Source organism: Thrips palmi, unplaced genomic scaffold (assembly GCF_012932325.1).
Source record: "Thrips palmi isolate BJ-2018 unplaced genomic scaffold, TpBJ-2018v1 HiC_scaffold_19, whole genome shotgun sequence".
NCBI classification, from domain to species: Eukaryota; Metazoa; Arthropoda; class Insecta; order Thysanoptera; family Thripidae; genus Thrips; species Thrips palmi.
In genome coordinates, this window is record NW_023144628.1 from 8,602,417 (window position 1) to 8,624,989 (window position 22,573).

The 22,573-nt window shown below is 54.7% G+C and overlaps 5 protein-coding genes across 8 annotated transcripts; 3 read left to right on the top strand and 2 right to left on the bottom strand.

Moving 5' to 3' along the window:
- Nucleotides 1–26: 26 nt before the first annotated feature.
- On the bottom strand, nt 27–2,035 carry LOC117645831 (tubulin alpha chain-like). The gene is made up of 6 exons (XM_034386279.1): nt 1,879–2,035; nt 1,576–1,786; nt 1,195–1,496; nt 843–1,121; nt 521–769; nt 27–421 (listed from the first exon to the last, which is right to left on the bottom strand). The coding sequence occupies exons 1-6, from the start codon at nt 1,879–1,881 to the stop codon at nt 125–127; spliced, it is 1,341 nt and encodes a 446-aa protein (XP_034242170.1). The 5' UTR covers nt 1,882–2,035; the 3' UTR covers nt 27–124.
- A 142-nt stretch (nt 2,036–2,177) lies between these two features.
- On the top strand, nt 2,178–4,409 carry LOC117645830 (tubulin alpha chain-like). Its single transcript, XM_034386278.1, has 6 exons — nt 2,178–2,478; nt 2,571–2,781; nt 2,858–3,159; nt 3,233–3,511; nt 3,585–3,833; nt 3,933–4,409. The coding sequence occupies exons 1-6, from the start codon at nt 2,476–2,478 to the stop codon at nt 4,227–4,229; spliced, it is 1,341 nt and encodes a 446-aa protein (XP_034242169.1). The 5' UTR covers nt 2,178–2,475; the 3' UTR covers nt 4,230–4,409.
- A 751-nt stretch (nt 4,410–5,160) lies between these two features.
- LOC117645824 (1-phosphatidylinositol 4,5-bisphosphate phosphodiesterase delta-4-like) lies at nt 5,161–13,773 on the top strand. Its single transcript, XM_034386272.1, has 15 exons — nt 5,161–5,386; nt 7,264–7,446; nt 7,736–7,962; nt 8,261–8,340; nt 8,737–8,866; nt 9,153–9,274; nt 9,452–9,612; nt 10,735–10,852; nt 11,030–11,115; nt 11,207–11,416; nt 11,550–12,131; nt 12,210–12,387; nt 12,620–12,777; nt 12,880–13,029; nt 13,117–13,773. Exons 1-15 carry the CDS (start codon nt 5,308–5,310, stop codon nt 13,209–13,211), a joined length of 2,559 nt encoding a protein of 852 aa, XP_034242163.1. The 5' UTR covers nt 5,161–5,307; the 3' UTR covers nt 13,212–13,773.
- A 477-nt stretch (nt 13,774–14,250) lies between these two features.
- On the top strand, nt 14,251–17,851 carry LOC117646464 (senecionine N-oxygenase-like). Of its 3 annotated transcripts, none has more exons than XM_034387409.1 (7): nt 14,251–14,368; nt 15,225–15,429; nt 15,568–15,828; nt 16,134–16,290; nt 16,413–16,751; nt 16,954–17,097; nt 17,194–17,851. In XM_034387409.1, the coding sequence occupies exons 2-7, from the start codon at nt 15,227–15,229 to the stop codon at nt 17,359–17,361; spliced, it is 1,272 nt and encodes a 423-aa protein (XP_034243300.1). In that variant the 5' UTR covers nt 14,251–14,368; nt 15,225–15,226; the 3' UTR covers nt 17,362–17,851. The 3 variants fall into 3 exon arrangements, with proteins under 3 accessions (XP_034243300.1, XP_034243301.1, XP_034243299.1); XM_034387410.1 differs by having other exon boundaries at nt 14,336–14,406; XM_034387408.1 differs by lacking the exon at nt 14,251–14,368 and having other exon boundaries at nt 15,215–15,429.
- LOC117646465 (isocitrate dehydrogenase [NAD] subunit gamma, mitochondrial) lies at nt 17,406–22,364 on the bottom strand. Of its 2 annotated transcripts, none has more exons than XM_034387411.1 (10): nt 22,176–22,364; nt 21,761–21,823; nt 21,576–21,679; nt 21,320–21,435; nt 21,045–21,235; nt 20,828–20,961; nt 20,511–20,742; nt 20,240–20,426; nt 20,002–20,083; nt 17,406–18,098 (listed from the first exon to the last, which is right to left on the bottom strand). In XM_034387411.1, exons 1-10 carry the CDS (start codon nt 22,245–22,247, stop codon nt 18,074–18,076), a joined length of 1,206 nt encoding a protein of 401 aa, XP_034243302.1. In that variant the 5' UTR covers nt 22,248–22,364; the 3' UTR covers nt 17,406–18,073. The 2 variants fall into 2 exon arrangements, with proteins under 2 accessions (XP_034243302.1, XP_034243303.1); XM_034387412.1 differs by lacking the exon at nt 17,406–18,098 and adding an exon at nt 18,880–19,205.
- Nucleotides 22,365–22,573: the final 209 nt, after the last annotated feature.

Genomic DNA, 22,573 nt, shown 5'->3' on the forward strand with positions numbered 1-22,573 from the left:
ACGGTGATCACTACACCATATAAAAAGCGGCTAATAGGTACAATTAAAAACATCAGGTGAGAAGAAACACTTAAGAGATAGGACTAGTACATGGGCAAAGATTAACATTACATAATGAACTGGACTAGTACTCGTCTTCCTCATCGTAATCGTCACCGGCTGTGTCGGCGCCCACCTCCTCGTAGTCCTTCTCGAGGGCTGCCAGGTCCTCGCGAGCCTCAGTGAACTCGCCCTCCTCCATGCCCTCGCCAACGTACCAGTGGATAAAAGCGCGCTTGGCGTACATCAGGTCGAACTTGTAGTTGACCCGAGACCACGCCTCGGCGATGGCGGTCGTGTTGGAGAGCAAGCAGGCCGCGCGGGACACCTTGGCCAGGTCGGCGTCGGGGATCACGGTCGGGGGCTGGTAGTTGATGCCCACCTGCAGGAACGAACACCACACAGCGTCAGCACTCGCACTAACAAGCACGCCACAAACCAGTCACTGCACTGCACTCCAAACAGAAGCTGAAGCACGCACCTTGAAGCCAGTCGGGCACCAGTCCACAAACTGGATGTGCTTCTTGGCCTTCATGGCTGCAATGGCGTTGTTGACATCCTTCGGAACTACGTCGCCGCGGTACAGCAGACAGCAAGCCATGTACTTGCCCAGGCGCGGGTCGCACTTGACCATCTGGTTGGCAGCCTCGAAGCACGACGACGTGATCTCGCCGATGGTGAACTGCTCGTGAATGGCTTTGGCCGCGCTCACGACGGGCGCGTAGCTCACCTGCTCAACCCATTCCGATTAGAATCAAAGCAAAAATCAAAGACCATCCCACACCACTTTCAGGGACACTCACCAGAGGGAAATGCACGCGCGGGTACGGCACCAGGTTGGTCTGGAACTCGTTGAGGTCCACGTTGAGCGCGCCGTCGAAGCGCAGCGAGGCCGTGATGGAGGACACGACCTGGCAGATGAGACGGTTCAAGTTGTTGTAGTTGGGACGCTCGATGTCCAGGTTGCGGCGGCACAAGTCGTAGCAGGCCTCGTTGTCCACCATGAACGTGCAGTCCGAGTGCTCGAGCGTGGTGTGCGTCGCCAGCACCGTGTTGTACGGCTCCACCACGGCGGTCGCGATCTACAACAAGTCCGTCGGTCACTTCAGCCACTGACGCGGCCGCACAAAACAAACAACCGGCACGAGGGCTCACCTGAGGCGCGGGGTAGATGGAGAACTGCAGCTTGCTCTTCTTGCCGTAGTCCACGGACAGCCGCTCCATGAGCAGCGACGAGAAGCCGGAGCCGGTGCCGCCGCCGAACGAGTGGAAGATGAGGAAGCCCTGCAGGCCGGAGCACTGGTCGGACACCTTCCGGATGCGGTCCAGCACTGTGTCCACGATCTCCTTGCCCACAGTGTAGTGGCCGCGCGCGTAGTTGTTGGCGGCGTCCTCCTTGCCCGTGATGAGCTGCTCCGGATGGTACAGCTGGCGGTACGCCCCGGTGCGCACCGAGCCTGCCCCAAGCACGCCGTCAACAACAACCACAACAACAACAACAAACACACGGGGGCAGTCAAAAGCGTCAACACTCACCGATCACCGTGGGCTCCAAGTCCACGAAGATGGCCCTGGGCACGTGCTTGCCGGTGCCCGTCTCGTGGAAGAAGGTCGAGAAGGAGGTGTCCGTGCTCGAGGCGGGCATGGTGCCATCAGGGTTGATGCCGTGCTCCAGGCAGTACAGCTCCCACGCCGCGTTGCCCATCTGCACTCCGGCCTGGCCGACGTGGACGGAGATGACTTCGCGCTGCAAGGCAAACAAAGTCGCGTTGTACTTCCATGACCAGAACGCCAAGTCCACCAAGCTTCGTCAACAGGGTAAACACCACATTCACTCACCATTTTCGTGGATAATCCTAGGCAAATGACGAAGTTGAGCGCGGTCGAGCGGCAGCGGCAAGTGAAGTCCGGTGTCCGGTCGAATGCAATATATAGACACGCCTGTGGGGGGGAAGGGAGGGGGCGGAGGAGGAGGGGCAGGAACAGGAAATTTCTTCCGTTTTTTGGCCTGTGATAGCTCTGGACCGGCCAGAGGTTCAACCACCGTGAAGGTGGGGGATGTGCCTTGCGGAGGGATGCTGGTTGTCAGTGGCCGTTGGTCTGTGTCCGAATGTGGACTCACTCTCGCTCTCACTCGCCGGCTGCTCGCAGCTGCCTGACAGAGAACGAAGTCGTTTTCGAACGCAGTCAATGTAGTTCTTGATCCGCTGTACGAAAAGTAGTTCGAGACGGTCGAGAGGCTGTGAGTGGCTCCCTCTGAGCGGTCAACTTGCGCATCGTTTCGTCAAACCCAACCCGGCCGGTCCAGACCTTGTCGGTCAGAGTGTCACAGTCCTCGGTCAGTGTCGCATCCAGCCACCACACTTCAAGGATTTCGCTGCTGGCAGCTCGTCGCCTTTGTCCTCATCAGTCTATGAAAGGAACTTCAAAACGAAAATGGTAAGTGCGTGCGTTGTCGACTTAGTCGACGAAGCTTGGTGGACTTGGCGTTCTGGCCATGGAAGTACAACGCGACTTTGCCTGCCTTGCAGCGCGAAGTCATCTCCGTCCACGTCGGCCAGGCCGGAGTGCAGATGGGCAACGCGGCGTGGGAGCTGTACTGCCTGGAGCACGGCATCAACCCTGATGGCACCATGCCCGCCTCGAGCACGGACACCTCCTTCTCGACCTTCTTCCACGAGACGGGCACCGGCAAGCACGTGCCCAGGGCCATCTTCGTGGACTTGGAGCCCACGGTGATCGGTGAGTGTTGACGCTTTTGACTGCCCCCGTGTGTTTGTTGTTGTTGTGGTTGTTGTTGACGGCGTGCTTGGGGCAGGCTCGGTGCGCACCGGGGCGTACCGCCAGCTGTACCATCCGGAGCAGCTCATCACGGGCAAGGAGGACGCCGCCAACAACTACGCGCGCGGCCACTACACTGTGGGCAAGGAGATCGTGGACACAGTGCTGGACCGCATCCGGAAGGTGTCCGACCAGTGCTCCGGCCTGCAGGGCTTCCTCATCTTCCACTCGTTCGGCGGCGGCACCGGCTCCGGCTTCTCGTCGCTGCTCATGGAGCGGCTGTCCGTGGACTACGGCAAGAAGAGCAAGCTGCAGTTCTCCATCTACCCCGCGCCTCAGGTGAGCCCTCGTGCCGGTTGTTTGTTTTGTGCGGCCGCGTCAGTGGCTGAAGTGACCGACGGACTTGTTGTAGATCGCGACCGCCGTGGTGGAGCCGTACAACACGGTGCTGGCGACGCACACCACGCTCGAGCACTCGGACTGCACGTTCATGGTGGACAACGAGGCCTGCTACGACTTGTGCCGCCGCAACCTGGACATCGAGCGTCCCAACTACAACAACTTGAACCGTCTCATCTGCCAGGTCGTGTCCTCCATCACGGCCTCGCTGCGCTTCGACGGCGCGCTCAACGTGGACCTCAACGAGTTCCAGACCAACCTGGTGCCGTACCCGCGCGTGCATTTCCCTCTGGTGAGTGTCTCTGAAAGTGGTGTGAGATGGTCTTTGATTTTTGCTTTGTTTCTAATCGGAATGGCTTGAGCAGGTGAGCTACGCGCCCGTCGTGAGCGCGGCCAAAGCCATTCACGAGCAGTTCACCATCGGCGAGATCACGTCGTCGTGCTTCGAGGCTGCCAACCAGATGGTCAAGTGCGACCCGCGCCTGGGCAAGTACATGGCTTGCTGTCTGCTGTACCGCGGCGACGTAGTTCCGAAGGATGTCAACAACGCCATTGCAGCCATGAAGGCCAAGAAGCACATCCAGTTTGTGGACTGGTGCCCGACTGGCTTCAAGGTGCGTGCTTCAGCTTCTGTTTGGAGTGCAGTGCAGTGACTGGTTTGTGGCGTGCTTGTTAGTGCGAGTGCTGACGCTGTGTGGTGTTCGTTCCTGCAGGTGGGCATCAACTACCAGCCCCCGACCGTGATCCCCGACGCCGACCTGGCCAAGGTGTCCCGCGCGGCCTGCTTGCTCTCCAACACGACCGCCATCGCCGAGGCGTGGTCTCGGGTCAACTACAAGTTCGACCTGATGTACGCCAAGCGCGCTTTTATCCACTGGTACGTTGGCGAGGGCATGGAGGAGGGCGAGTTCTCAGAGGCTCGCGAGGACCTGGCAGCCCTCGAGAAGGACTACGAGGAGGTGGGCGCCGACACGGCCGGTGACGAGTACGATGAGGAAGACGAGTATTAGTCCAGTCAATTATGTAATGTTAATCTTTGCACGAGTTCTAGTCCAATGTATTGTGTTTTCTGCACAACTTGTATTTAAATGTATGTATGAATGTTGTCTTTTTGATATCGTGTTGTGATCACCATGTTGCATTTTTATAAATTTTTAATTGTGTTTCAATGAATATATTTGGTATCTTCATTTGGTTCCGCTTTATTTTCCCTGATGTCACTTTTTAGTTTGAGGCAGCTCTAATGGCCTGCGCAAGTTGAAGCAGGCGAGCGCCTGGAGAGCAGGCAACCCAACCGACACCGCCGCAAGGTGGGTGTCGCAGACAGCTTTAAGAGGTTCACGAACTACCCGTCCGTATCAGGGAGGGGTCTAGAATCGTTTTTTCCGAGAGGTCCATGCCACGCCTTTTGCTCACATTTCTGGGCGGTACCAAATCTGCTCCCCCTGGTTGAGTGTTAGGGGGTCCCCGTACCGGCCCGCATGATCGGGGTCTCGTAAGAATTCGTCGGGAACCAAGATTGCGGTAGGGCCCCTGAAGACGCCGTGTCTGTGTCAATGGGCTGGGAGGCGAAGATTCCGCACCAGGAGGCACGCCGGCAGTGCCCGGCACACCTTCCACCTCTGCCACGCCGCGGCCACAGCTGCGCCGGCGACCACCAGCAAGGCAGGGCAGGGCGAGGCTGGGCCGCCAGGTTGTCCTGCGTGGCCGCGCCGGCCGCGGCGTGCTGCATGCTGCGCGGTGCCGGGCGGCGCGGCGGCTTGGACGTGGAAGGGGCCCGGGAGGGGGGCGTACCGCCGGCCGTGCCGCTTCGCTTCGTGCCTCCGCCGCCGCGGTGCTGCGGTGCCGGCCGACTCGCGGTGTGGCTACGCGGCCGCGGCGAGGTCCGCGTTGTTCGAGTTGTGTTCGGTTCGGTTCGGTCGGATGGATCAGTGTGTTGGCGAGCGCCCTGAGAGCTGCGCCGCGCCAGGCCCCCGCCGCACCGCGCGGCCTCCTGCTTCGGAGTGCCGGACTTCGCGTCGCCTCGCCGCCGTCAAGTGCTTGATTGTCAAGTCCGCCGCGTAGTGCCGCGTGGCCGCCGCCAGCAGCATGGCGTCCTCCGCGGAGGAGGAGGAGATCGTGAAGAAGCAGGCCGCCGCCGTCGTCGAGGACAGCCCCGAGTTCCGCGGTAGGGAGCGAAGACAGTGTAGGGACGCTGCCGTTGCCATGGCGACGGGCTGAAGGGGCCCCGGCCGGCAGGGCAGGCCCAGGCCGCGGCGGGTCGCGTCTTGTGTTAACGGGACGACGGGAACAGGAGGCTGCGCGCGGCGCGGCGCGGGGTCTTCTTGGCTGCGGCACGCTGACGCCAGCCCTGGCCATGCCTCGGCCCTCTGCAGACTGATTCCCAGAGTCGTTTTCATCGCTCTGTCTCTCTCGCACTCATGGGGCGTCCCCTGCAGGTGCGAGAGGGGCAGAGCGACGAAAGCGACTCTCGGAGTCAGTCTGCTGGTCGGTTCCGCTCGCGGCCAGGGCTCGCGCCTGTTGCGCTAGTCCGTCCCTTGGTTGCACTCCGGCGCAGGTTCGTCGCCCCGCGCCATGCCAGCAGTGCCACCGCGGTGGCGCGCGGTGCGCGGCTCCGAAGGTTATTTCCAATCGGCCCGGATGTCATCTCACTTTCCGTGCCGCGGCGCCGCGGTGCCGACAAGGCAACTGCACCCTCCGCCACCGTAAAAGCCAGCTGTCGGCGTTAGGGGCGTAAGTGGGCCGGCGCTGGTTTTTGCGGTTGTTTATTTTCGGTTAGGGGAGTTTCAGTGGCGGGATTTTACGGCTGCCGCCTCGCTCGCGCGTGCCACGCCACTGGTTACACCGGCACACCGGTACGGCAGCATGTGGCGATGGACTCATAATTATTTTCAGTGGCGTCGCGTCGGCGTCTCAGTGTGCCTGTGACGACACTACTGTTGCCATTCTTCGCGAGCCAGCTCGCGAGTGTTAGCGGCCACTCCACTCCTCCACTGCCAGGCCAATTTGTTCATTGGTTTCCCCCCCCCCCCTCTTCCCGTCGTCCCCACTTAACACTATTATCCGTAAGCCAGAGCGTCTTTGCCCAGTCAAACAGACGGAGAGAATGCTTCGCAGAGCTGCTAATAATCCGAGTGCCAACTTCCTCCGTGCTTGAACGCATGACGGTGAACTCCCATTCTCAAAAATAAACTACCGGGGATGACATACTGAGTGACTCACAACACAGACGCTCGCCGGCACTCAATCTGACACTCTCACTCTCTTTCTTCCTCTCTCTCACTCTCTCTCTCTCTCTCTCTCACGCGCGGGGGGACACGCCGCCGCCATCCGCTGCCTTGGCGTGGCCGGCGGGGCAGCGCGAACGCTTGCCGAAAGGTGGCGACTCCAGCTGCGAATCGATGGGGCTGTCTGCCGGCCGAGGACTCGCTGCCGCGCCGCCATGCCGGCCGTGCCGTGGGGCAGCACGGCACTGGGGGTTGGGGCCGTTGGGGCTGGCGCAAGGGCTGGCGCGGGTCGGCCTGAAGGTCGGCGCCAGTCCCGCCAGCCGCAAGGGAGCGGCAGCGCCGGGGGTAGCGCCGGGGGCAGGGCTGGGGGGAAGGGCCGGGGGAAGGGCCGGGGGTGTTTTCCAGTGGGTTCCGGCCGCAGTTCCCTCTTCCCTCCAGCCTCAGTCCTGCCGTCGCGGCCGTCGCGGCCGTCGCCATGGGCTCCAGCGCGTCCGTGCCGGCCGTGCCGTGCTACTGCCTCGACGCGGAGCCCATCCCAGGTGCAGTGGTGCAGTGTCGCGGTCCACAGTGGGCCAGAGGACCGGTGGAGGCGGCTTCTTCTGGCCCACTGTGCGCTGCGACCTTACGGTGCCCTGACCCTGACCTCGCGCAACGCCGGCCGCACAATGGTTCGAACGGCCAACTCCCCCTCCACACGCCACGCCCCCGAGACCACGTCCTCCCGTATGGCGCCACACGGACCACGCCCGCGCCGCGTCGTGGGTTCGACTCCCGTCACCGGCACACGCGTTTTGATTTTTGATCATTTTTCTTACAGAGGCGGTGGCGAGGAGCCAGGACGTGGAGGATGACCTGGCCGTGGTGCAGGTCGGCTCGAAGCTCTGGAAGGTGCGCTCCTTCTCCAAGTGGTACCACCGAAAGTACTACCTGGACCGCGACAACGGCGTCCTCAAGTACGAGCCGAGCCACAAGCACCACTGTGTCTCCGAGCCTCGATACAGTGAGTCTTCTCGACGGAAATGACGCGCTTGTTTGGGAGTAGTTTGCGTTGTTTGTCGGTCCCGACTTTGGTGGACTAGCTGGCGGTGTGAAGAGGGAAGTGATCTGAGAGATTGTTCCGTGGAAAAAGGGCTCACGGCTCACGCAATCATGACGATCGTTCTTCTAATCTAATCGCGAGGGGCGCCGCTCACGTGCCTTTTCCACTTTTTTGCCGAGGGGGTAACCACACTGTAAAACGAAACGTGGACAACTCCACGGCCCACTGTGACGTCCCTTCCTCCTTCCAGTCCCAGTGAGCCAGATCGTGGACGTGCGGCGTGGGTGGAAGACGGACACTTTCAACAAGTTCGGGACCAAGGTGGTGGGCGAGCAGCGCAAGATGAAGAACAGCCTCAAGCTGAGGCACCGCGACAACGACGCCGGGGTGAAGCCTCTCGTGGACGAGGCCTGCTGCTTCTCCGTCGTCTACGGCGACAACCGCAGCAGCCTGGACCTCGTGGCCAACAGCCCGCAAGTACGGCAAGCACGTACGAGTGCATAAGTACACACTAATTACACACTGCATGCTTGGCCCCGTAACTGCATGCCACGCATGTATCCAAGTGTGTGCGTACTTGCGAGTTATGCATTTTTAGTTCGCAGTGTAGGAACATGGAGTGAGGTGGTCTCACCTGCGAGCAGGAAATGCCTCATCCCTGGGGTAATCTGAACAACTGAGGCGGCTAAGTCCGGGCGAGTCCCGGTCGGTGCGTTTCGCGTAAGTGTTATCTGGTCCTAACGCCTCGGCCTTGGTCCTCGGCCTTGCATTGCAGGTGGCCGCGGTGTGGGTGCGCGCGCTGCGACACGTGGTGACCGTCATGCGAGGCCTCAACCAGGACAACCGGTTCATCATGTGGGTAACGGACCGCCTCTACACTGTAAATCCACGTGCGGGACGGTCCCACACCTGGAGGCGTGGGACACACTGCAAAATCCGATAGCAAGTTTGCTCGTCACAACATTCGCAAGCCGTTTTGAATGCCAAAAATTGGCAAGCGTGGCAGTGAAAACTTCATCAGCTTTGTCGGCTTGCAGCCATGCCAAATTTTGGCAAACTGGGGAGTGTTTCAGGGCCAGTCTTTACCAATTTTTGGCATTTTAAACGGGTTGTCAATTTGCCACCGGATTTGCAGTGTACACGTGTGAAGCAGGCGTGTCCCTCGCTTGCATTTGCAGAGTAGTCAAAATGAAATGCACAGAAAAGGAGAGGACATTACAGAACTAATGGCTATGTTTGACTATGGCACAGGTGGCTGCAAGCCAAGTTCCAGGACGCAGACGTAGACAAAAGCGGCACCCTGCACTTTGACGAAGTCCTTCGCCTTCTGATGCAGCTCAACGTGAAAATGTCCAAGAAAAAGGCGCTCCAGATATTCAACGTAAGCAATACCTTCGCGGACTTCACCTAGGGTCAGGGCGGGGATGAACTGGACAGGGGAAGAACTGAACACCCCATATTTTACTTCAAATGCCGTACAGGCACAACAATCAACAAGAGTTGTTCCGTGGCATCAGCGGTCCATTACCTGATAGTTGTTAAGCCTGTGAATACGGCATTTGAAGTAAAATATGGGGTGTTTAGTTCTTCCCCTGTCGAGTTTTTCCCCGCCCTGACCCTAAAACGTGATTGAGTTCCGGTTCGCTGTAAGCTTACGCCCCGGGTAGCTTGCAGACACCAACAAGCCCGAGAATCCGGCGCAGGAGGAGCCCTCACTGGACGCCAAGGAGTTCGTGCAGTTCTACACGCTGCTCATGAGCAGGCCGGAGCTGGAGGCCCTGTACCACAAGTAAGCAACCGAGCGGTTCGTCGCTCTGTCTCTGTCGCACTCATGGGGCTCTTCATAAGGGTGCGAGAGAGCGACAACCCGCTCTTCCGAATCACTCGGCGGCCTGAGCATGGCAAAAGTGTGGATGCCCTCCGCCATGGCCGAGATTCGAACCCGCGCCTCTGCTTTCGCCCACAGGTACGCGCGCAGCGCCCACGAGATGACCACCGCGGAGCTGCAGAAGTTCTTGAAAAAGGAGCAGAGCATGCCGGACGTGACGCTGGACGAGTGCAAGAGCCTCATCGACGCCTTCGAGCAGTCCGACGAGCTGAGGAGCAGCGGCCGCATCTCCACCATCGGTGAGCCAGCCCGGTCATTTTAGGCTTCCACACAGGCCGACGGGCACAGTGGGCCAGAAGACCGGTGGAGGCGGCCAAAACTGTGGACGGGTTTTGAAGCTCCAGAATCGCTAAACAGGACTCGAACCGAACGTGTGACCCCCACCAATTGATTGCTCTCCGAACGGGCGTTGGTGAGGTCACACATTCGATTCGAGTTCCATTTAGCGACTCTGGAACTCAAAACCCGTGCGGGATTTTGACCGCCACCACCTGTCTTCTGGCCCACTGCGATGCGGGTGAGTCGCGCTGCAGACAGTCGGACAGGCAGACAGGTAGGCAGGCAGACGGACAGACATGTGGGCGGGCGGGCTTGCAGGGATGCCGTCAGGGCAGGGGGCACTGTGGAAAACAGCGAGGCTCTGTCAGAATGTTGAACAGAGTATTAGAATTCCAGCGGAGCGAGTCCAGGCTGAGGTGAGAAGGGCGGCGTGATGGCACCGTACCTACTTGGATCCTCGCATGATGTCATGCCGGCACTCCCGTCAGCCGAGCGACTCAGAGGATCGCTCTGTCTCCCACGCACCCTTACGGAGAGCCCCACGAGTGCGAGAGAGACAGAGCGACGAAACGACTCTCCTGAATCACACGGCACGGCAGGCCTGCGGCAGGCCGGCACACTGGCGGGGCCGCGTCCGAGGCGGCTCTGTTTGCGTGCCGTTCGGAGGCGGCCCGGCCCGCGCGCCGCGAGTGGACGCCACGCGTGGGAGCATGTAGCCAATTGAGGTTCTTCTCCGCCGGTATAACGTGTCACCCTAGTAAGGACGACCTTGTCTCGTTTTGCAGTGCAGGCGAGCATGTGTCGGGCCCGAAATGGCATACGATCATGTGTGGTCTAGCCCTTAATGGTAATGGTAATGGACGCCACGCGACGCGTGCGGCACGAAGGATTGTCCACCTCCACGGCGCAACGGCCTCGCGGTGGAGGTGCGCGTTGGGGCGTCTACCTCGGAGGCGCGTACCGGCCGCTGCCGCACGATGGGTTGCCTACCCGTCCGGAGAGCGAGTGACACTCCACTCTATCCGGAGTGACACTTCCACCTCTCTCAAGCTCCCACTCACGTCGGTGTTTCCCGGCCGCAGGATTCACGCACATGATGAGCTCCGAGAACTTCCAAGTCACCAAGCCAGCGCACAAGACCGTGTACCAGGACATGACCCAGCCGCTGAGCAGCTACTACATCGCCACTAGTCACAACACGTGAGTCCCAGCAACCCTGCGCCAAAGCGCGTCGTCGCTCTGTCTCTCTCGCCGCGCTCGTGGAGCGTTCCGTGGAGGTGCGAGAGAGACAGAGCGCCGGCATGGTTCTTCCTTGGGATTCGCTTGGCGCGGCAGGGTTGAGAAGGACAGCTCCCCACGATGTCTGTGCTGCTGCAGGTACTTGCTGGGGCGGCAGGTGGTGGCGGAGAGCACCATCGAGGGCTACGTGGAGGCGCTGCGGTGCGGCTGCAGGTGTCTGGAGCGTGAGTAGTCATCGACGGCATGCCTCCACCGGTCTTCTGGTCCACTGTGCGCTGTGCGATGGGGCGCTCACTTTTGGCTCCCTCTGTCCAGTGGACTGCTGGGACGGCCCGGACGGCGAGCCCGTCGTGACCCACGGCTACGCGCTCACGACCAAGCTCATCTTCCGCGAGGTGCTGAAGGACGCCATCCTTCCGCACGCCTTCACCTTCTCCGAGTACCCCGTCATCCTGTCCCTGGAGAATCACTGCACTCCCGAGCAGCAGAAGCGCCTCGCCTTCCACATGACCGACGTCTTCGGCGGTGAGCACTGTCAAAACTTTGGCTCTCACTTCATGACACTTTCAAAGCTAATTTTGCGGCCTCACCTTGGCTCCGGTTCATCGTGAGAATTTTGGCCTAACACTCCAGCTGACAATGCCGATGTTTTCCGCAGACCTGCTGTACCTGGACCCGGTGTCGCCGGACATGGAGACGCTGCCGTCGCCGGAGCAGCTCAAGCGGCGCATCATCATCAAGGGGCGCAAGGCCGCGCCGGTGCAGGCGGCGGAGAGCGAGTCGGACGAGGACGACGAGATGGACTCGCTGTCGCCGCACCACGCCCACGGCCTCAACGGCCGCAAGAAGGCCTCGGACTCCAGCAGCGAGAGCGACGTGTCGCGGCCGTCCTCGCCGAACCTGTCCGTCGCCGCCAACCACAAGACGGTGCACAAGACGAGCTCCAACGGCAGGAGGAGGTCGCACCAGCCGCCGCAGCTGGAGAAGGTGACCGACCAGAACCTCTCGGACCTGGTGAACGTGTGCCAGGGCGTGCACTTCCACGGCTTCAAGGAGGAGGGCAAGTGCTACGAGATGGTGTCGCTGTCTGAGAGCAAGGCAACCAAGCTCATCGACAAGTGCGGCGAGGAGTTGGTGGACTTCAACTCCAGGCGGCTCAGCAAGATCTACCCCGCCGGCACGCGGACGGGATCCACCAACTTCCAGCCCTGGCCGTACTGGAACGCCGGCTGCCAGATAGGTGCGTATCAGGCAGAGCGACGGAAATGACTCTCGGAATCAATCCAATGATTAATGACGCATTGCATGCACTGCGCAGTCGCCCTCAACTACCAGGGCCTCGACAAGCCCATGTTCATCAACGAGGCCAAGTTCAGAGACAACGGCGCTTGCGGCTACGTCCTCAAGCCGGACTTCCTAAGACTGCCCGACTTCAAAGACTTCGCCTTCAACCCGACGGCGGCCAACATCGGCCAGATACCGAGGCTCAAGGATAGGTATGCGGCACAATTTTCCAAGGGCGGATCCAGAGACGGGTTCAGGGGAGGCCATGCCACAAAAGTTGCCTACCTACAGGGGCAATGTACGACTTGATGCCTACTTTTCAGGCGGCTTGATCGCCTTGAGGGGGAGCGGCACCCCCATAGCCCATCGCCTCCAATTTTCTCACAAATAAAATGCAAGAAAATTTTGTTTCTGAAATGTTTATTATTGAATCTTTTTTTGCAGGAGAAGACTGCTTAGAATCCAAGTCATCAGTGGCCAGCATTTGCCCAAGCCTGAGGGCGAGGGCCTGAGCGACATCCTGGACCCGTACGTCAAAGTCATGATCATCGGCCACCCCATGGACATGAGGAAAAAGCAGACGCCCGTCATCCACGACAACGGTAAATGCCTTGTGAAAAATACGCCGTGCTTCACACTCTGTAAACTCAACAGTGTCCTGCTTAACAGTGTACTCACAAGTTCGGCTATCTTTTTTGGCGCAGGCCTCAACCCCCGGTGGAACAGCACATTCCAGTTCGTAGTGAACGTCCCCGAGCTCGCCTTCATCTACTTCATCGTCAAGGACGAGACTCCGCGTCGCCACGACCCCATCGTCGGCGCCTTCGCCCTGCCGCTCACCTCCCTGGCGCCCGGTGAGTAACCACACTGTCAAGAGTTTTCTAGAGACCGGAACCCCGAACTGATCAGGCGTGACATGTTGCTGTTCGGCGTGCCTGCAGGCTACCGCCACGTGCCGCTGATGGACATGAGGAGGCGGATTCTGGATCCCGCCTCGCTCTTCATCCACACCGAGATTACCGAGCTGGTGTCCTGAGGGGGGTCGGCGGCTGGAGCGGCTGGACGATCGGCGTCCCTCACGCGACCTCTGCAGCTCCGCCCTCCAGCCGCCACCGCCGCGGCGCCGACGTCGCCGACGTCGCCGTCCCCGGGACCGGGACGCGTCCGCTGAGGACGGCCGTCGCCGTGCTCCGTGCGCGCCAAGCCCACCGCACAGATCGGTGGAGGCAGACGCATGTTGAGCTCTAGAGTCGCCGAACAGGACTCGAACCGAACGTGTGACCGCACCAATGGATTCCTCGTTCGGAGAGCAATCTATTGGTGGGGTCACACGTTCGGTTGGAGTCCCATTTAGCGACTTTGGTGTTCTAAACCCGTCCGAGGTTTTGACCGCCTCCACCGGTCTTCTGGCCCACTGTGCGTCCCACCGTCCCGCCGCAGACTGTGATTCACCGCCCAGCTTCCCTGCTCCTTCATTCACTTCCACGCGCGGAAGCCTTGTACGGGCCACATGCTTCACGTGACTGTTAGTTGTTATTGTTTTGTTACCGTTGATTTTTATCATTATGGATAGTAATAAAAAGACTTTTAATTTTTCAGTGTGTTGTGTACCTGTGTCTTTCCCCCTTACTCCCGTGAGGTCGCATATGGTTTGAGGATGTGGTTTTTGGAACTGAACTGATGAATGCGCCTTCCTAGCCTTAAGGGCCATTGGCCTGACACTGCTTATCTATACTCTTCGCGTGCGGCCGGCACCAGCGGGACCAGCAGGTGGACTTGACCGCGCGATTTCTCATCCTCGCGGGGTAGGTGAGCCTCGCGCGGCAAGCGACCTGCGCGGCGTGGCGGGGCGTGGCGGGGCTGTCGCGCCGTGTCGCCGAGGAGGAGACCAATCCACTTGCGCGAGGCCATCCAGTGTAGCGTTTTTGTTGTTGATTTTTCTCTCTATATCTCTCCGCTGTTGTTGTTGCTGCCTCTGCTTCCGTCTGTCACCGAGCAGCCGCCGCGCCACGCCGCCTCTCGGCACGCCGCCAGTGGCGGTGGCGGCGCGCGGCGGCCCCAAAGTACGGCCGCGGCCCCCGGCTGGGCTGCCCCCGGCCGGCTGCCGCGGGCCCCAGTGCACACACGCCGCCGCCCCGCCACACTCGCGGAGCGCAGCGCAGCGCGCAGACGGTTCGCAGCAGCACCAATCGAGTAAGTCCAGCCTGCACATCGTCGCTACAAATCCAAAGGTTAGACTGCTCCCCACTCCAGAGGCGAGAAACAAAGTCTCGTCAAAATGTGATCTGACCACAGTTTTGGAGAGACTTTTAGATCGTACCAAAACTTGGCAAGCCTTTGTGCCTCGCCACACACCATTTTGGCGCGAAGTCTTTCCATTCAAGTCGCAGTGGCTGTTGCTCTGTCTCTGTCGCACTTATGGGGCGCTCCGTAGGGGTGCGAGAGAGACAGAGCGACGAGGCACTGGCCGAAATCAACCTGCAGCCTGGCTGCCTCAAACGCCCAGCGGGGGCAGCGCTCCTCGCTCCTGCTGCCCCTTTGGTGTTTCTCGTACTGAATAGATCTTTAAGGGTTTTCAACGCTTTGGCTCTTGTTTGTCTCGTCCCATGGCTACACGGCAAGGCGTCGTGAGCAAGTAGTGTACCACTGGAGGTACACTGGAGCCGCCAGTCCGCCCGTTCGTCTCATTCCATTCGGCTGTGACGTCATCGCGATCCGACTGCTCCTGTTGGCAGACAAGTTTACGGCCGTAGCTTATCCGTTTACTGCGCCAATGCGGCGAATGCCAGTTGCATAAACCGCCAATGCGGTATTCCAGTCGTACGTCAGTATGAGAAATTTGCAAGTGCGCTCGCACCCGAAGCCGTTTCGCCGGGCTGCCTACCCGCTGGATGGCGGGCGCTGCACAGTGGGCCAGAAGACCGGTAGAGGCGGCCAAAACTCCAGACGCGTTTTGCGCTCCGGAGTCGCTGAGCGGGACTCGAACCTTCTCGTTCCTGGTAGAGCCTATCATGAGCCTACCATGTTCATGTTGTGTTCATGTTGGCAGTCATGGTCGTGAAGAGGGTGGCGGTGATCGGCGCGGGGGCGGCGGGCCTGTCCGCGGCACGCCACCTGGTGGCGGACCCGGACCACTTCGCGTGCACCGTGTTCGAGCAGACTGGCAACGTGGGTGGCACCTGGGTGTACACGGACCGCGTCGGCAAGGACGAGTTCGGGCTGCCGGTGCACTCCAGCATGTACAAGAGCCTCCGGTAGGTAGCCTGTCGCACGACCGGATCCGATTCGAGTACCAGACCCCGGATCGGATACCGGGTACAGATTCGCCGTCAGCAGACAGATTCCGAGAGTCGTTTTCCCGTTCAATCCGTCCCATGCTCGCCGTCCCCCAGGACCAACCTGCCGAAGGAGATCATGGGCTTCCCGGACTACCCGATTCCCGAGCAGGAGCGCTCCTACCTGCCCGCCAAGGACATCCTGCAGTTCCTCAACGACTACGCCGACCACTTCCGCGTCCGCGAGCGCGTCCGCTTCTACCACCACGTCCTGAGCGTGGCGCCCAAGGCGGGCGGCGGCTGGGCCGTGCGCACCAGGGACCTGCGCACCGAGCAGGACCAGGAGGAGGAGTTCGACGCCGTCATGGTCTGCAACGGGTAAGGGGCGTACAGTGGGCCAGAAGGCCAGCGCAGGCGGACGAAACACTAGACGCGATTTGAGCTCCCGAGTCGCTAACTGGGACCCGAACCGAACGTGTGACCCCACCAATGGATTCCTCGTTCGGAGAGCAATCCATTGGTGGGGTCACACTCTCTGTACGAGTTCCATTTAGCGACTCTGGAGCGCCTGCGATGGAGGGAATAGCCTACGCCGCGCGACCGGTGCGAGTGGCGGGACTGCCTACCCAGCCGGGCGTTCGGCCTCCGTCGGTGTAACCGCGCTGCTCCGCTGTCTGCTCCAGGCACTACTCCAAGCCCTTCACGCCCGCCCTGCCTGGCGTGGACTCGTTCCTCGGCGCGACCCTGCACAGCCACGACTACCGCACGCCGGACTCCTTCAAGGGCAAGAACGTGGTGGTCATCGGGGCGGGCCCCTCGGGCATGGACCTCTGTCTCGAGGTGAGGTGACAGTTGGCTGCCAGCGCCGGTCTTCTGGCCCACTGTGCGTCCACACTGGCAGTGACCTTCCCTCGGACCTTCCCGTCGAAGAGAAGCGTTCAGAGTCCTTGTCCTTGCCGCAGGTGGCGTTGGGCGGCGCCGCCAGCGTCGTGCTGAGCCACCACTGGCCGGAGCCCATCAACACCCGCTTCCCGGACAACGTCCGCCAGGCCGCCGACGTGGCCAGGGTCATGGAGCGCAGCGTCGAGTTCGCGGACGGCACCACGGCGCCCGCCGACGTGCTGTTCTACTGCACGGGCTACCTGTACAGCTTCCCGTTCCTGAGCGACGAGTGCCGCGTGCGCGTCGTGGACAACCACGTGCAGCCCCTGTACAAGCACCTCGTGCACGTGGACCACCCCACCCTGGCGCTCGTCGGCCTCCCCTTCTACGTGTGCGCCAACTCGCTTTTCGACTTGCAGGTACGGCAGACTGATGCCGAGAGTCGTTCCAATCGCTTCGTCCCTGTCGCACCTACACCGTACGCCCCGTGGGTGCGGGAGAGACAGAGCGACGAAAACCGAATCAGTCCGCAGATTATGTTGAAAAGAAAAAGAAAAGAAAGAAAAGAAACAACGTACTTGCTGTGGGTGGGATTTGAACCTCGGCCCGTTGGCTTTGCAGGCCCGCGTGTTCGTGCGCACCCTCAAGGGGGAGGTGGTGCTCCCCAGCCGGGAGGAGATGCTAGCCGACACGGAGCGGGAGATGGAGAGGCGGCGCGCCATGGGCATGAAGAACCGCCAGGCCCACATGATGGGGCCATTGCAGGTGAGCCGCCGTTTCCAACTCAATCTCTCAAGTTCACCAAAATGTGTAACATTCCAAGCAAATTTGTTTATTTTAAAATATTCCACCTCTTGTCAGGGTGATTACTACTCGGAGCTCGCTGCATTGGGAAATTTGGACAGTCTGCCAGCAGTCCTGACGAAACTTCACAACGAAAGCAGCCAGCGCTTCCTCGAAGACTTGGTCAATTATCGAGAAGATATATACAAAATTATTGATCAGGATAATTATATTAAGGCCAATTAATTTAGGAGTAATGAGAGGAAATGTGATTTAAGATAAGCCCCATAAAAAGGTGTTTTTAGTTTATTTGGAAAAAACATTAACAAAGAAATTTCAGGCACCTATGTACAATAGAGTTCTGCCTATCTACAGAGAACATTGTACATTCTAGCATTGACTATCATGATGGTTAAAACAAAGCCTCATGAGTTTTGCTTAGAACAATGGAGCTGGCTTCATCGTAAAAACAAAAGCCAAGACGTAAAGATAAAATTGAGCTAAGATCTAATTTCATCTTTCTTCCCCTGCACATTTTAGAAATGACAATTGAAAAAAGAAAACCAAAAACTGATTAGCTTTGAAACTGTTAAGACATCTTCTTCAGTAAGGTAGTAGCTAACTTTGGTAATTAAAAGAGGAGCAAAAAGATAAGAAGAAATGTACATACTTCTTACATTGGAATGGAATGTATAATACTGACAGTCTTGAATAATAAATACTATACAAGTGGCTACAATATTGACAGTCTTTGCAAGAGCAAAACATTCACGCAATACGTCTGTCACCAAATGTAATTGATTCCTTGCAACTGACAAAATCCAAAGTGACATTTGTACAAACAACATCGACCGCAATGTTCAATTGAAGCCATAACTTATTATATAGGAAACTAAGAGTTCATAAATGCGAGGGAAATGCTGTTCTTTAGCGGGGTGTGTAGGATCAGGGTAATTCCTCAGAAGGGTGCTCGGAGTTCTTGCCTGTAACAAAAAAGGGCAGTCAAAAAGGTTTGCAGTTTGCAGTTTGCAGATAAAGCCCACTGTTAAGCACATGTTAAACAAACACACACAAGTGACAAATCTTTTACACAGTAAGTCAATTATTACAATTTCTACCAAGATCAAAACTAAATTGTAATGTTACTAGCACTTGTTACCATAAAATATTGCAAAAAAATCTGGACTAAAAGTTGAAAATTCACCACAAGTGGCATAACAAATAATTTTCACACAAGTTGCACACCCTCTTAAGTTAGTAATGGAAGCAAAAGTTACAGAATCAAATACAGCAAAAACAAATTCTTTGGATTAATGTAAGGCATTCAGCGTTGCCATATTTAATTCCAAGCTTCTGTATATACCTAACCCTGAAAGATTAGTCCACAAATAAACATGCTACCACATCAATCATCTTGTCAGTAATAGAGTCCAAATTAATAAAACATCCACCATAATCGAATTTGCTGCTGACACCTTCATGCACAATGAGTCTTTGTCATACAAACTAGCAAAAGCATATTGGGTGTTATATCAGCAAGAAAAAGCTTCTGAAAAGGAACGAAGATTAGAAATAAACCCCCGTTACAGCAGACCACATATTTCCGTGGAAGAAAACCATGCACTATCACCAGTGGCCTTACCTTCAAACTTCATAAAGAAATAATAATAGTTGTGTAGTGGAGTAAATAACAATAAATAGTGATAAAAGCAAAATTAATCGCATATTAACCCGTTAATTACCCCTTCCAATAACATTTCAGAATCCAATAACGCTACTTTAATTAGGGGAAGACCATATTAAAATTTATTGAACTATTTATTAGACAAATCTAAGTCGATCACAACTTTTAAAAGAGATTATGAAAAATGTTAAGAGGCTTATATAACATGTCTTGTAGAATTTTAAGCCAAGAACCCCTTACACCACAAAAGTGCATCTAATACTGAATGATACTGACTAGCTCAATAAGTAAACGACTGACAAAGATATAACAAGCAGTGTTCAACCAGACAAGGGTGTATGCCATGAACAACTTCATGGAGAGATGATACAAGTGGGGCAGCTAATTAAAGCAAGAAGTGACAAATCTGTAAACAAAGAACATACATGTATTTGTACGCTCGATTAATGTGGAAAACATAAGCAATTTATTTGAGGAAAACTATATTGATTCCACACAATAGTTCATTGACCTGTGTAGACCAAGAAATTTTATCATCAATCAAATATACCAATCAGGGAAATTTTGGTTAAATCAATCTCAAAATTGAAAAATGGTCAAAACAAACTATTGCAAAATTAACATAAGTCAAGAGCAAAATCAACAATTTTCCACATTAATAAAAAGAATCACGAAATACTCTGAGCTAAGCTAGACGAAAAACAAAAGAACCCTGCCATTCACCAATAAGTCTATAATCTGCATGACTATCAGAAAACAGCAAAAACTATGAAAGGAACCTGCTAAAACATTTTGGAAAAATTCCGAAAATTGGTAAACTTCTGGTAAATGGTTAATTACCCTGACATCAAAATGTCAACTTTTTGGTGAACAGACCCAAATAGGTGTGATGCAACATTACTCTTGTTACCTTTTAAACCACATGCAAGTGTTTGGTTTACATAAATTGAAATTTTAAAAAGATGGTGCAAAAGAAGATAAAGAGGACAAATCACATCCAGAAAGGGAAAGGAAATAAAACCCAAACCAAAGAGAGAGTGAACCAAACTAGATAGATAGTTCTTAAATAAATCTGAAAGTAAACCTTTGAAATCATCCCATTCTCTACAGAAGTTACATCATCATTCCCTTTAAAAAGAAGAGAAAGTAGGAACTTTCTAAAATAAAAATAGAGCATGCATAGATGCACAGGGGGACATTACCAGTTAGCTTTCCTGGTGGATTGTTGCAGGTATTTCACAATGTTCTGAACCACATCAATACTAGTGGCTTGGCCTCCAAGATCTGCAAAATAAGGCATTTTAAATATTTGAGCAATTCACATACCTGCCTAAGATAAAAAAGTTTAAATTATGCTGACCATGAGAGTTTTGGCGATCAGAATAATTTTAATATTTAGTGTCAATTGAGTTTTTTTTTTTTAAAATATTAACTACTTACCAGGTGTGTGAATGCGGTCCTCATTGATTGTTTTGTAAATAGCATCTTCAATCAATTTAGCATGGCTAGTATGGCCAAGGTGGTGGAGCATATCAACGCCTGCTTGAAGCATGGCAATGGGGTTGGCAATGTTCTTTCCAGCAATGGCAGTGCCAGTATTACGAGTACCAGGCTCAAACACAGCATACTAATAAAGAAATAAGAGACTAGTCATCAGCAAGATATAAGCACCAGACTCGCAAAAAATATTAGAACAATACTTCAAGCTTACATGGTCACCGTAGTTTCTGCCAGAGAAGAGACCAGCTCCTCCAATGAGACCACAGATAACATTAGAAACAATAGAGCCATACAAGTTGGTCGTGTTGATTACATCAAACTGGTGAGGATTTGACACAAGTTGCATGCAAGTGTTGTCAATAATCATATCACCATGCTGAATTTCGGGGTATTCCTTTGACATCTGTCTAGATACTTCAAGGAAGAGGCCATCAGAAAGCTTCCTAAAAGTCAAATGAAAATTTATACAGTCAACACTTTACCCACAAAACTGATAAATTTTACTTTCATGAATAAAATTATGCATACATGATGTTAGCCTTGTGCACGGTGGTAACCTTCTTGCGGCCATTCTTGCGGGCGAATTCAAATGCATAACGAGCCACACGCTCGGAGTTCTCTTCAGTAACAACTTTCATGCTTTCCACCACACCAGGAACACTCTGAAAATAAAGAGATGTAATTCAAATAACAATGAAATGAAAGTCTAATATGAAATTCAAATGCATATTACACACAGTTATACCTCATGCTCCAACATAGCGTATTCACCCTCAGTATTCTGACGCACAATGAAAACATCAATGTCCCGATGTCTAGAGTTGACTCCAGCATGTGATTTGGCATGAAGAACATTAACAAATAAATCCAGCTCATTGCGAAGACCTACATTTCGAGACAATACACCCGGTCTCGCACTGCCAGTTTCAATGTTTCCTGTTAAAAAATAAATAGATATTTAATCATACATGGTAAAAGTAAAAATCTTAGTTCCAAGAAGAAGAAGTGAGAGAAGGATACCCTTGATTCCAACACCATTACGGCGAATAGAAGTAATAGCATACTCCAGATCTTCGTCACTTTCACTTTTCTGATCAATCTGAACAACTTCAAAGTCAACAGGAACTCCAGCATACCTAAAACACACATGATATGGTCCAGCATAAGGCATTGGATGTCCAACTTTCAAATCACTATTAGTTGATCATGGAAGTTGTCAGACATCTTAGTTTTACCATGATATGGGTTCATAAAGGACCCACACATAAGAACTAACCTGAAGACTTCACGGACATAGGTCATCATCTCGGGACCAATACCTCCACCAGGTAGCATCGTGACTGTGTGGCGCCCACCATATTTGGCAACAGGAATGGCATCCTAGGGCATAGGCGAATAAGTAGATAAAATTCAATATCGTTGCCTTGATGAACGGAAATGAGACATTACAAGAAAACCTACCACTTTCTTTGCGAATGGGTTTGAGTGCTGCAGATCAAATGGTGCTGGAGCTGCCTGCGACAGCTAAAATCAAATGCAAGAAAAATCAGCATGACAAAGAAAGGCGTGCTGTGCAACAAATGCGTGATAAAAATATCACAATTTACAGCAAAGAATATGTTTTTTGTAAATGAAGGATACAGCAAAGTTACTGTCTTTCCTAACCTCGACATGGGAAGAAATAAACGCTCCTACAATAAATCAATGTCATGGCAGTTCAAGATACTAGACCAGGACGTTAACAGAAGTGATATAAATGAGAAAAAATCGGGAAATGAACTGGGTGTGAGATTGGAATATAAAATAATTCAGTAAAATATTTGGCAAACCTGGACCACAACTGCAGACGAAAGAAAATGAGGTCCATAATGCTTACCATTCGGGTGACATTGTGTGGTGAAGAGTACTTCAACAGGGTGGAAACTTTCGTTCCTAATTTAGTAGCCATGATCGTAGTTTTCTTAAAACCCTAATCAGCAAAACCCCCTAAAATGAATGAAACTTGTGTTGGAGACAAAGTGAAAAACAATTGAAGACCGTCCCGAAGTAGAACCTGAGAGAGGAACAAGGGAAGAACAAGCAGCGCGCGTGATTCAAACAGACCAAATCGGAAGTTGGTTTCAACTTTCCTGGTAAAAGCTCTCTAAGAAACGCTAGCATAGACAACCGACGCCAGAATCACCTTTCCGAATGAAGAGTATATTTTTAAACAAGATATTCACCTAGGAAACTAGTCATATTGAAATAAAACACATTCTATCGATTTGGCTATGA

What these genes read in the sequence shown, in the direction of transcription:
- LOC117645831 (XM_034386279.1), bottom strand. An exon ending in CGCGCGTGCATTTCCCTCTG is followed by an intron (nt 770 to 842) that starts GTGAGTGTCCCT and finishes TGGGTTGAGCAG; the next exon opens with GTGAGCTACGCGCCCGTCGT. An exon ending in GGTGCCCGACTGGCTTCAAG is followed by an intron (nt 422 to 520) that starts GTGCGTGCTTCA and finishes TCGTTCCTGCAG; the next exon opens with GTGGGCATCAACTACCAGCC.
- LOC117645830 (XM_034386278.1), top strand. An exon ending in CTTGGAGCCCACGGTGATCG is followed by an intron (nt 2,782 to 2,857) that starts GTGAGTGTTGAC and finishes TGCTTGGGGCAG; the next exon opens with GCTCGGTGCGCACCGGGGCG. An exon ending in CCATCTACCCCGCGCCTCAG is followed by an intron (nt 3,160 to 3,232) that starts GTGAGCCCTCGT and finishes GACTTGTTGTAG; the next exon opens with ATCGCGACCGCCGTGGTGGA.
- LOC117645824 (XM_034386272.1), top strand. Translation starts at nt 5,308, where the DNA reads ATGGCGTCCTCCGCGGAGGAGGAGGAGATCGTGAAGAAGCAGGCCGCC. An exon ending in ATCGCCACTAGTCACAACAC is followed by an intron (nt 10,853 to 11,029) that starts GTGAGTCCCAGC and finishes GTGCTGCTGCAG; the next exon opens with GTACTTGCTGGGGCGGCAGG. An exon ending in GAACGCCGGCTGCCAGATAG is followed by an intron (nt 12,132 to 12,209) that starts GTGCGTATCAGG and finishes TGCACTGCGCAG; the next exon opens with TCGCCCTCAACTACCAGGGC.
- LOC117646464 (XM_034387408.1), top strand. Translation starts at nt 15,215, where the DNA reads ATGTTGGCAGTCATGGTCGTGAAGAGGGTGGCGGTGATCGGCGCGGGG. An exon ending in ACTCGCTTTTCGACTTGCAG is followed by an intron (nt 16,752 to 16,953) that starts GTACGGCAGACT and finishes TTGGCTTTGCAG; the next exon opens with GCCCGCGTGTTCGTGCGCAC. An exon ending in ACATGATGGGGCCATTGCAG is followed by an intron (nt 17,098 to 17,193) that starts GTGAGCCGCCGT and finishes ACCTCTTGTCAG; the next exon opens with GGTGATTACTACTCGGAGCT.
- LOC117646465 (XM_034387411.1), bottom strand. Translation starts at nt 22,247, where the DNA reads ATGGCTACTAAATTAGGAACGAAAGTTTCCACCCTGTTGAAGTACTCT. An exon ending in GTGCACAAGGCTAACATCAT is followed by an intron (nt 20,743 to 20,827) that starts GTATGCATAATT and finishes TTTGACTTTTAG; the next exon opens with GAAGCTTTCTGATGGCCTCT. An exon ending in GCAGAAACTACGGTGACCAT is followed by an intron (nt 20,427 to 20,510) that starts GTAAGCTTGAAG and finishes TTTCTTTATTAG; the next exon opens with TATGCTGTGTTTGAGCCTGG.